Genomic DNA, 11,592 nt, shown 5'->3' with positions numbered 1-11,592 from the left:
TCTATAGACAAAATCATTTTCTAATAATTGGTTTCTGTTTGCATCAACTGAAATTAATTTCCTTTGAATATTCATATGGACACAATCCTGGTTGCACAAATATTCACAAAAGTGCTAGCAAATGGGGTAATTGAAATGGAGTTCAGCAACTTGCTACACTGTTAATGGAAAACTTTCCCTGCTGCTCCCCTTCCCCACCTCAATTGTACTCATCAGTGGATAGGATGTGCCTGCTTGCTAATGGGGTATAGTGGCTTCAACTTCCCCTACACTGTTGCTTCCTTATTCCTTGCTGATGGCAGACGATTGTCACTGCTTAAGGGCTTATCTATTTTACACCCGTAACTGTCCATATTTCTTTAATTTATTAACCCCTCAGTATTAAATCAATTTGTAATAATGTCCAAGCTTTTAACTACTCATCCTTCTTTCCTTATGTTTCCTTTCAGCTTCTTACCTTTACTGTCTGCTTTTCTACCTAGATTGATGGGTATTTTTGCATTTCCTTTCTGAGACGCTGCTTTGAAGGTGTGGCCTCCATCACTGCCTAAGTGGGATCTTCAGGAGTTTGAGGTGAGCCCCTCTAGGCTTTGTTGGCCTCCTCCCATACTAGCTTCTGCTAAGTCAGATTAAGAAATCATCATTTATTTTTATTACACAGCAGCTACGTGCCCCGAATGAAATTGGGGCTCTGTTGTGCTAGATCAGGGGTTGGCAACCTTTAAGAAGTGCTGTGCCGAGTCTTCGTTTATTCACTCTAAGGTTCCGCGTGCCAGTCATACATTTTAACGTTTTTAGAAGGTCTCTTTCTATAAGTCTAATATATAACTAAACTAGTGTTGTATGTAAAGTAAATAAGGTTTTTAAAATGTTTAAGAATCTTCATTTAAAATTAAATTAAAATGCAGAGCCCCCCGGACCGGTGGTCAGGACCCAGGCAGTGTGAGTGCCACTGAAAATCGGCACACGTGCCATAGGTTGCCTACCCCTGTGCTAGACACTACATAAATAGAGTAGGCTGGTTTCTACTCTGAAGAGCTTACAGTCTAAGTAGATAAGACAGACCAGGGAGGTAGAAAGGGAGAATTAAGCAGAGGCAAGTTGCTTCATTTGTGGCCTTACAGAAATGGAATCTGTGGCAGAGTGGGAACTGAACCCAGTTTTTCCAAGTCCCAATCCAATGCCTTAACCCCAGAACCGTCCTTCCTCTCTAAATCAGCCCAGAAACCCTCTGAGGACACCTGTTGGGTGTAGAAACCCAGTGTAACTATATCACCTCCTTTGTGCTGGAATTGCAATAATGTACATGTGACTAAAGAAGCCTCAAAGTGGCACTTTGACAGCCTTGTGCTTTTGGATCTGTGTCAATGGGACGTGCTGAGGCTGTAGCTAGAGTAGACTAAAATCCTTAGGGAACTTTCATATCTTGCTACATTGGCTTAGTCTCAGTGTGGTTTATAAACTGGCTGCTAGCGCTATTAAGCCCTGTGTAGGGTGACAAGGGATACCATTCCCAGGAAGGTGCTAAGCCTTGCCCACAGCAAGACATGGAGGATTCTGCCACTCTTAAAAGTAAAACCCCTTTGTTTTCAGCTTTCTTTCTCATAGTCTGCAATGCCAAACAATCTTCTATCATGCCAGTATAATTCCATTGACTTGAAGAGAGTTGCATTAGTGGCTTTTTATCTAGGTTCTTACTTTGGCACCCATCACCATAGTATCTGAGCCCTTTGAGAGGGCTTGTCTTATGCCACTTCTGTGCATTACTTTTGTTCATTACACCATTAATCCCTGTAGATTAAGATTGCCTTGCTGGATTCACTGTTCAACTATTGCACTAGCACTCTCACCAGACTAATAGATCTAGCTTTGTATTGATAAAATGGCCTTTATAACCTGCCTTTTCTCCTCTGCCATTTCTCTAGATCCTGATAATCCATCTTCCCTTACTCAGCTATTTCTTAATCCTTTTAGATGATGCGTTAGAGACAGTCCTTGGAAGACAGAGACCCACTTATCAAACACCAACCATGCACATAAGGCAAAGGAACTGCCAGTGCAATGTGAGTAGACTTTTTTATTTTTTTTTTACTGTTATGACTTCTCTAGCTTCAGAGTGAGTTAATTGCTTTTAATCCTTATGCTTTGTGTCCTTTTGTTTGGTGGGTATATAATACGATGATGGGCTGGTGGCCACGTAGCTGTATGTATAGCTAATTGTGTGCACTTGTATTTGTCCTTTATTGATGACATTAAATGTCTCTTTCCTGGACACTAACATTTTGTGATTGAATAATGGTGGACTTGAATCAGACATAATCAGCCCTTCAGTGTCTATGCTTCTTTTGACATGTTGTCAAAGCTTATCTGGAACTGTTTCCCATCAGTTCCATTATGCAATTATAGCAAAAATTCCACAACTGCCTGCCTCTGATTATGATTTCCTAGCATAGGGTTGGAGGGAGGGATAGGGTATATCTTTGATTATCAGCAGGAGGTCAGACTAGATGATCATAATGGTCCCTTCTGACCTTAAGGTCTATGATTCTATCTGGCAAAAAGTCACCCACGTTGATGGGAATTTATGCAAAGCAGCACTGAATCACAGTTTAAAGCTGCAATGTTTAACTTTCTTCCAGGAAGCAGGATGCTAGCTGCTTCTGTGGGAAATCCAAATTGGCCTATGCATACAGTGGGTGGCTATTACCAGTTGAATGGAAGCTCATTTTGTTGTACCAGGCCATGCATCTTCCCAAACTTAACTGCATGGCTGAAGGAAGGAAGTCATGGCAAAACCAGCAGGTGCAATAGGTACCTGGACTAAACTTAGCTCTAATGTACAAATTTTGTCCTGCTCACACCCAATCAAAAATTAACAGTTTTGAAACTTTAAACAGCTATGTGGGATAAATGGAGTCTAGTGGAAAAGACTAGTGCTAGCTGCTTTCTTTTCCTTTCTTTCCAGCGGAGAGAGTAACCTGAAGGGAAAGCAGAGGAGAAATCAGTTTGGTGAGGAGCTTTGTTGTACATACTCTTGAACAACTCGTCTTGACTGGGGCAAGTGGTTTTGATGGATCAATATTTTGTGTTTTCTATTATGGCTAAAAGGAGGATTTAGTGCCTGAGCTGGTGAATCTTCTATGAGGATTTGTTTCTTTTTTCAGAGAAAGGGTCTATCAGTTGGTCTCGTTGCAGTGATGGACTTCATCCTGCAATGAGTGTCATATAGGCAGAGCCCTGCCAAAGCCAATAGGACTTTCTATGCAGGTGATATGCTCTATCCCCATGGTGCTGGTTGCAGGATTGTGGGGGGCTAAGTTTAGATTTAAGCTCCACCTGTGTTAGAGCTTTGAACCTGAGGATATTTCTGCTCCTCTCACCCATCTTAATTTCCTGTGAAGAAGCAAAAAACCATGAAAGTCCCATTTAATTGCTTCAGTTTTAAATATTTATTTAAAGTTCCAAAAAAAAAGTTTAAGATGAACAAATGGCAATTCCAACCTCATGAAACATAAAAAAACATCAACAAGAGGATGAGAGGGGGAGAAATGGGACAGAGAATGTGTGTGGGGGTGCAAGGAAAGAAGCAAGCGATGAGATTATGGTAACTTCAACACAAAGGCACTTAAGAGCTGAAGAATGATCTGGGATGAGAGGCACTCAATGGCTGAGCCCTGGGCTGGCAGCTTGAGGTATTTTGAGGAGAAGCACCAGAATCAGAAAGGGAATTGAGGTATTTGAAAAATCTTGTTAACTTTTAGCTCATTGGAAAAACAAACTGAAGACAATTGCAAAAAAGAATACACAAAATGAGACTGTTTTTCTCCAAACAAAATAATCCGTAGTCCATACGAGACATGAAAAACTCCAAAACAGGCACTGAAGCATTTGATACAGTACAGCTCAGATTACATTAATATTATTCCTTATGTAGAATAAAAAGATTACCATAATTACCCTCTTTTTTTAAACTCCAAATTTACACACAGACTAGATTTCTACAAAACAAAAACCCCTCCAAGCTTGGTTGGGTTCTGAAGCAACAAGGTACCGTAATTTCAGCTTTGACAGACAGGTCCTGACAAAGGACTGTGTTTTAAATAAGAGATCAGCTGTTGGATCCCAGTGTAGGGAATCACTGCATACTGAAGAGCTGGCAAGGAAACTATACACATGGTCAACACAGAAAAACTATTTATATAACAAAAACAACCCAAACTAGCTCTCTTCAAGGCTCCCCTACAATTGAATTCTTACAGCTTCTGTGGGCAAGTTATACCTCCCCCCCCCAATAAAACAGTGAAATGCCATTAAAAAACCCAAGGGCCCACTTATTTTAGACATATTTTGTGTTGTCTATTTACTGACACCCAAGGCAATTATCTTTACAAACCTAGATTTAAAAAAAATCATTTGCCTTTAAGTTAGTGTGTTTAGTTAAATCAGAAGAAAATAATGAAATATTTTAAAGATCACAAACTACCCTCCCCCCACTTTCTCTCTTTCTAGAGAGATGTCCTCATGGCTGTTGGCTTTTTTGGGTCTGTGGCAAAACATTGCAGCACCTTCAGAACCTTAAATAGTTTAAAATCATATATAAAATAACACACTTTTTTTAAGAGCACCAGAGATTTCACAGTGAGAGGTAGAAACAAACCAGACGAGCCCATCCTCTCTCTATTTTAGCACCAATCTCTTCGCCCCCCGCCCCCCACTTCTATTTTCCCCTTTCAGCTTTGGGACTCTTTTCCCCACCCTATCATCACACATGAGAAGGGACGTTTATTAGACTCACTCACAGAAGGAGGAAATTAATTTTTTTTTTGCTTAAATAAAATATATATCTATATATTTGTTTCTCTTCTAATATTGCACATCAAATGCTTCCTGTACACAGAGCAGCCAGATTCAACTTGCAAATCCACTTATGAGAACTTCATCTCTCTCTCTTATTCAGCAGTGAGCTGTCCAGAAGATGATGAGCTCTTAAAGGGAGGCTCTAATTTTATGGAAAGAACATTTTGTAACTCAGGAACTGGGTAGGACAAAGATATGCACTGTAGGTTTCTTCTTGATCTCTCTCTTTCTTTGGTTGTGGAAAAAGCTTTGTATGTGGAATTGCTTGTGACATCTGGCCTTCAAGTTCCTGATCCCCCTTCACTGTTCATGTCTTGGCTGATGCCAGCATCCCCCACTGTTCTGCCTTTTTAAATTTCTCTCAAGACTATGCTGGAGAATCTGCTGAGTTCAGGAGATCGAGGTTCTTTAAGACTTTGAGCTCTATGGCCAGAGCAACAGTTGACCCAAATAAGGCCCAGCCATCTGTGCTGAAGAGGGACAGGGGATCCTACTTAAACATGTAGGCCCACCCAAAAGGGGTCAAAACCTTGGAGCACTGTAGAGGTCACAGTTCAAAGGAAGCACACGGGTCCGACCTCGAGGTGATACTGTTTCCCTGGCTCAGATGGTGGAAGGTTGTAGATGTTGACAATTGGCAGCTGGTTAGGGTCCTGTGTCCAAAACGTAAGGACAGTCTTATGCCAGTGTCCATCCTGAATCTAAACCAAGAGGGAGAGAAAATGGGAAGGAGTCAATTAGCTGAGAGGGTAGCTCCCTCTGGAGAGGAATAATTTCCATCAGTAGATAGGGCTTTTCAGCCATATCTTGAGACAGGTAAGTTGCCATAATGAACTGGTGGCAATGTGATCTAGTGTGTAGAAGCTATGAGTGCTCAGCATCACTGAAAATGAAACCTCTAAGCTGGGCACCGGAAATTAGAGGTTACCCTTTCAAGTGTGGACTTGAATGATTGCCACTGACTCAGTGTGACCCTGGGCAAGAATTGGGCATAGGAGACAGATCTCTTGACTCTATACGCTAGATCACACTGCCTCCAAGCAGAAAACTCATCTGAGTACCCTTTTTATTTAGAAATGTTTGTACAGTACCTATTACTGCAGAATGTAAGTGCTGCCCAGGTTAACTAGATCTGTATGCAAATTGCTCAGAGGCTAATGCTCTTCCAGCACTATTCCCTTGTCTTTGGTCAGGGTGGGGAAGCATTGACAAATAGGTGGATCTTGCAGCATGCTCTAAAGGTATTTAGACTTTGGCTAAATTTAATGTCTTCTGGTTTATGGCCCCGTGAAGCCCCCTTAACGGGGCATGCTGCATCTCCAGTTCTCCCACCTTCGCTGAGGTCAGTTTGGGGGTGCGTGGGGGGTTTAGCTGCTTTGTTGGCCACATAGTAGGGGCTCTGTACCTTGCAATCATCTGTTGCCACCTTGGGCTTGAACGGCCCTTCTGCCTCAAATATCTGTCCATTCCAGGCCTTAAAACGCACAGCTTTTTCTGAAGGCTTCTCAGCTGACCCTTCCCTCCACACTGACATGTTTAAGCAGTGGATGGTGATGTGCTGAACCACCTCCGAGCTCAGTAGGTGAAGGAAGTTCATCTGGACTCTACCAATGTTGAATTCCAGCTGTTAAGGAGACAGAGATAATGTGAAAACTAAGACATTCCATCCCAAAGACAGTGAGTAAGGTACACCCAGTAGGCTTAGAGTGGTGCAGTTAGTGCAAGCAGCAGCAAAGATATTTAGTGTATTAATGTACATTACAGCTGTCCCCATGGGCATAAGGTGAACCCCTCAACCCCTTGGGGGAGGCTAGCCCATCGGGAGCGCCCCCTGTGCCCAACAGAGGAGTCCCAAGCGCTCCCCCTATCTCCTGCAGCCAGACCCCTGAGCTTCAGCCCCAGCACCAAGCTGCTGGTGGGCCCAAGCCCCAGACCACCAGCTGGAGCTGAGCCCCCACGGGCTTCAGGGAGGAGCATGGGTGGGGCCACGGCCTGGGTTTGGGGAGGCTTAGCGTCTCCTGGCCTATGATACCTGCTGCCCATGCCTGTGTCCAACTTTTTCACTTTGCTAAATGGGCAATTTAGACAGGTGTTGTGGGGTGAATCAGTTCAGAATCACAGTCTGTAATGTGCTACAGACAAGATTTTTGTTACTGTGTAGGTCTGGGGGCTGGTACTGACTCCAGATGTAAACGTCACAGGGTTCTGGAATTAAAGTTTTAACTGGGAGCCCTTTTTGTATTCAATCTATATGCCCAATGTGATCCTGGCTGGATGCTGAACCAGCCTGGAGAGTTTTCTTGTGTTTGATTTTGCTTCCCTGTGCAGGGGACACAGAGATTGCTGACTTTGTAATATACTGAGGAACCTGTTAATCTAGTAAGAAAAGTAATGAGAGTCACTGGTTCAAAACTTGCTTCTGCAAAGAAGCAGGGTGAGATGAGGCCTATCTATCATAACTGCACAGTTCTATTAGACTAGTCTGGCACAGCTTTAAACAACAAAGCGTTTGAAAAATGTTTTCAAACCAGCCTAGGCGGCAAAAAGCAGGATGTGCTTTGACCAAGCAGAATTCCAATCCTCCTGCTATTGAATCTTCTGCTCAGTTGCAACATTGTGTGAGTTCAGGCCTCTGTAAACAATCCTGCAGACAAGTCCTCTAGTGAATCATGCAGTAGGGGCAGTGACAGGACAAACTTTCACCACACTACCCAGCCAATACATCTTTGAACTAGTAGCAGCCCATCTAAGGATTAGAGGAAAATTCGGTCTCAATGGCTTCTCTGTTAAGGGACCAATTAATGGCAGTTGTGGGGTTTTTTTTTGTTTTTTTCAGGTGGCAAGTGGGCTCTCCATTTTATGTCAGGATTTCTTGAAGCCAACAGTGAGTTCTGAACAGCTTATTAACTCCTTGCAGGCTCCTGACTTTGCATGGACTCCATCCACCATTGGTGCTGATGCAGCAAGCATCACTATTCTGTTTCTGATTGGTTTGATGTTTCATAGTATGTAGGTGGCTTGTTTTGGCTGAATTGTCTCTTGGATCATAGAATATCAGGATTGGAAGGGACCTCAGGAGGTCATCTAGTCCAACCCCCTGCTCAAAGATATTGAACAATTCCCACTAAATCATCCCAGCCAGGGCTTTGTCAAACCAGGCCTTAACCTCTAGGGAAGGAGAGTCCACCACCTCCTTAGGTAACCTATTCCAGTGCTTCACCACCCTCACCATTAGTGAAAACGTTTTTCCTAATATCTAACCTAAACCTCCCCCACTGCAATTTGAGACCATTACTCCTTGTTCTGTCATCTGGTACCACTGAGAACAGTCTAGATCCATCCTCTTTGGCACCCCCCTTTCAGGTAGTTGAAAGCAGCTATCAAATCCCCCCTCATTCTTCTCTTCTGCAGACTAAACAATCCCTGTTCCCTCAGCCTCTCCTCATAAGTCATGTGCTCCAGCCCCCTAATAATTTGTTACCGTCTGCTGGACTCTCTCCAATTTTTCCACATCCTTCTTGTAGTGTGGGGCCCAAAACTGGACACACTACTCCAGATGAGGCCTCACCAATGTCAAATAAAGGGGAATAATCACGTCCCACGATCTGCTGGCAATGCCCCTACTTATACAGCCCAAAATGCTATTAGCCTTCTTGGCAACAAGGGCACACTGTTGACTCATATCCAACTTCTTGTCCACTGTAACCCCTAGGTCCTTTTCTGCAGAACTGCTGCCTAGCCATTCGGTCTGTAGCAGTGCATGGGATTCTTCCGTCCTAAGTGCAGGACTCTGCACTTGTCCTTGTTGAACCTCATCAGGTTTCTTTTGGCTCAATCCTCTAATTTGTCTAGGTCCCTCTGTATCCTACCCCTACCCTCCAGTGTATCTACCACTCCTCCCAGTTTAGTGTCATCTGCAAACTTGCTGAGGGTGCTGTCCATGCCATCCTCCAGATCATTAATGAAGATATTGAACAAAACCGGCCCCAGGACCAACCCTTAGGGCACTTTGCTTGATACCAACTGCCAACTAGACATGGAGCTATTGAGCTCGATGATCTAGCCAGCTTTCTATCCACCTTACAGTCATACAATACTGTTTCTGGTCCCAAGTTGGATGAGAGTGCATTTGCAAGCACCTTTGTAGAGACATGCATGGGGGAATTTAAAATTCTGTGGTGAAATCCTGCTCCCATTGAAGACAGGATTTCACTCTAAAGTGCTTGTGCATGTGAGCTGAAGTGTTTTTCACAATCATTTATGGAAAGCGAATACAAAGAGACATGAACGAAGGGACTTAATTTAAAAGTTCAACACAATATTTTTGGAAGCATGTTTGGAATATTCACCTACTTCTACTAATGATACTGGTAAATTACCCCTGTGTTGGTAGAACCTTAGCATTCATTCCTTGATCATTATGGACTGTATACTAGCTAGAGAGGAGGTGGGCCAGTCTAATCAGGGTTGTCATGGTTTCAGCCATAATACAGACAAAGAACAGTGTTAGAATGTAATTGGGGAAGAATAATAAGCAAATTTTTTTTGCAAAACTGTTAAAACAGTAATATAGGAACTAATACATACCCAATAATGTGAGGAAATTGATACAGCAGTAGTAAATTCTACCCCCTTAGGCACAAATCAACATACTGTGTTATGCACTGCCCAAATCCCACTTTAGCAACATAGTTCTACCACTGTCTCTCAGCGGGCTTCCCCTCCCACGAGAAAGCAAATGCTGTGTGTACCTTAGAGGCAGTGATGGGGCTGAGACATGTCTGTCCACCTTTGGTGAAGTTACAGATGACTTGGATGGTATCTGAAGAACAGCCAAGATTTGGGTCAATCCAGTAAGTACCTGAAGAAAGGGAGCAATCGAGAATGAGGAAGAATGGGTGAGTGAACCAGTCAGCATTTCCCATGCATGAGATCCAGAAAGGTGTCAGGAGATGAAGTGATTTTTAATTTCTCTACATACTGTAAAGCTAGTCCCCTGCTTTAACTGGCCCTATACCTGTATCCCTCTTGCGGCTGGGAGAATTCCCGGGACATGCTTGTGCTGCTTACCATCACCCATCTTCTGTTCACAGTTCATGAGGTCTCGACAGATGCGTGCAGGGTTCTCCTTGGTTCCCAGGGGTCTTTTGATGCTCTGGATGAGGTTGCTGAGGTAGTGTAGAGTCTTAAAGATCTCTCCTTCCTGGTCTAGCATCAGAAGGTCAGAATGTTGATAGCTCTGCTGTGGAAGAGAGAAGATGGCAGTGAGGCACTGACTGTTGAGCTTGACAGAACTGCTGCAGTTTGAGAATCCCCCACAAACAAATGCTGCCTTGGCTAGACATGGCATCAGAACCCGTAACAATGGTAACTGATCCCTTTGTATTCTTGGGAAAAATACCACAGGCAAAAGGCACAGTCAGTAATGGAAGTGACCAATGCAACTCAGTCCAAACAGCCATAGCTAGCTGTTTTGAATTGGGAACTTTCCCACATGCACACTATAAAGAAGGAAGCATGACTGACACTAGATGGTCCCAGCTATTCATCACTGTTCCCCAAAAGAGAAGCAAACACCCCAGGATTCTATTCAGAGAGCACAAGCATTCTCTGATGGAAGCCCAGCCCAGTCCAGTCCTGGCAATAACGTGCATTAGCTAAACTTTTGCAATACTACTTTAGGATGGGGATGATGCCTCCCCACCTTTTTCCAACAGCAGAACAGAAGCATTCTAGGTCTTGGAACTGATGGGGGCCTTAAACATATTTGTCTGTTCTCAGTGTGAATAGTGGAGTTCTTTAGAAAAGAAGCAATGCATTTGTAATCTAGAGCACAACTCTTCCTGAATAGAAACATTTTGAACACAGCTCAGATTGAGAGTCCTTTAAATTATCAAGAGAGACTGAAGAGACTGGACATCTCGTTGAAAAGAGGTGTGAGAAAAGAAAGGTTAAGGTTTGCACAAGATTAACAAAGCAAAGCCTAATCCTGCAGTCCTTATACAGGCAAAATTCCTACTGAAGTCAGCTGAGTAAGAACCATGCATTCAGGCTGTGTGTTATATACTGGTAGAGGGATAGGATCATGGAAGGCAATTGGGAAGATGCCACCTTGCCTGCTCTTATGCAAAGCAAGTCCATGAAAGGCTGTTTCCCCTCCTTAGGATTACACAGTGCAGCACTCTGCATCTGTATCAAAGCTTGGTGGGTTGAAAAGCATGCTGGTACCTCTGTAGACTTGAGTGCAGTGTTCATGTCCATCATTGTCTGGAATGCTGCACCAAAGCCATCCTGTTGCTGGTAGAGGAAAATATGATGATGGCATTTTAGGAGATCAGTGCCCTTGGCACAGGCAGTACATGTTTCTCTATATCTAGGTGCCAAATACAAGCAATATCCTGCTAGAATGGTATCTTCTGCGCAGTCCATGTAGTGGGGATGTTCTAGTGGACATCAGCTTGGGAAAGCAGGGCACTTGCAAGTTTCTGAGCTCTGCATATGTTCACATGTGCATATCATAACTTCACTCACTATCAACAATAACAAATCTATTGTATAGAATAAAACCCAGCAACTTACAAATGAAGCTGGAATTCTTGTTGGCCCCTAGAAACCAAAAGAAAAAACTTAACTGTGACTGATTTTTATGATCAATGCATAATATTGTTAAAGAATTTCTGATCCCCTTTTGATATTATCCCTCTTTCCTGTGGTGTCCTCACTACAGAAGGGAGA

The 11,592-nt window shown here is 43.2% G+C and overlaps 1 protein-coding gene and 1 long non-coding RNA gene across 20 annotated transcripts in view; one reads left to right on the top strand and one right to left on the bottom strand.

Annotated features, from left to right (window-relative positions):
• The window catches only part of LOC123352516, a 60,902-nt gene that overhangs the window by 14,849 nt on the left and 34,461 nt on the right, over positions 1-11,592 (top strand). For 2 of the 3 annotated variants that reach the window (XR_006574198.1, XR_006574199.1), the window contains exons 2-4: positions 483-573; positions 1,975-2,063; positions 2,966-3,009. This is a non-coding gene — a long non-coding RNA (uncharacterized LOC123352516). Of the gene's footprint in view, positions 1-218; positions 246-482; positions 574-1,974; positions 2,064-2,965; positions 3,010-11,592 lie in introns of those variants that run through there. The other variant, XR_006574200.1, reaches the window with a different exon arrangement.
• The window catches only part of LOC123352512 (collagen alpha-1(XXVII) chain B-like), a 287,024-nt gene continuing 278,839 nt past the window's right edge, over positions 3,408-11,592 (bottom strand). For 10 of the 17 annotated variants that reach the window (XM_044992742.1, XM_044992741.1, XM_044992743.1 and 7 more), the window contains 6 exons: positions 11,437-11,463; positions 11,086-11,154; positions 9,928-10,099; positions 9,609-9,718; positions 6,263-6,481; positions 3,409-5,558 (listed from right to left, as the gene is read on the bottom strand). In XM_044992742.1, coding sequence (XP_044848677.1) covers positions 5,412-5,558; positions 6,263-6,481; positions 9,609-9,718; positions 9,928-10,099; positions 11,086-11,154; positions 11,437-11,463 — 744 coding nt within the window. In that variant the 3' untranslated portion in view covers positions 3,409-5,411. Of the gene's footprint in view, positions 5,559-6,262; positions 6,482-9,608; positions 9,719-9,927; positions 10,100-11,085; positions 11,155-11,436; positions 11,464-11,592 lie in introns of all 17 variants that reach the window. The other 7 variants (XM_044992754.1, XM_044992753.1, XM_044992755.1 and 4 more) reach the window with 2 other exon arrangements.

Source organism: Mauremys mutica, chromosome 18 (assembly GCF_020497125.1).
Source record: "Mauremys mutica isolate MM-2020 ecotype Southern chromosome 18, ASM2049712v1, whole genome shotgun sequence".
NCBI lineage: Eukaryota > Metazoa > Chordata > Testudines > Geoemydidae > Mauremys > Mauremys mutica.
This window is presented reverse-complemented; position numbering and strand designations above follow the sequence as displayed.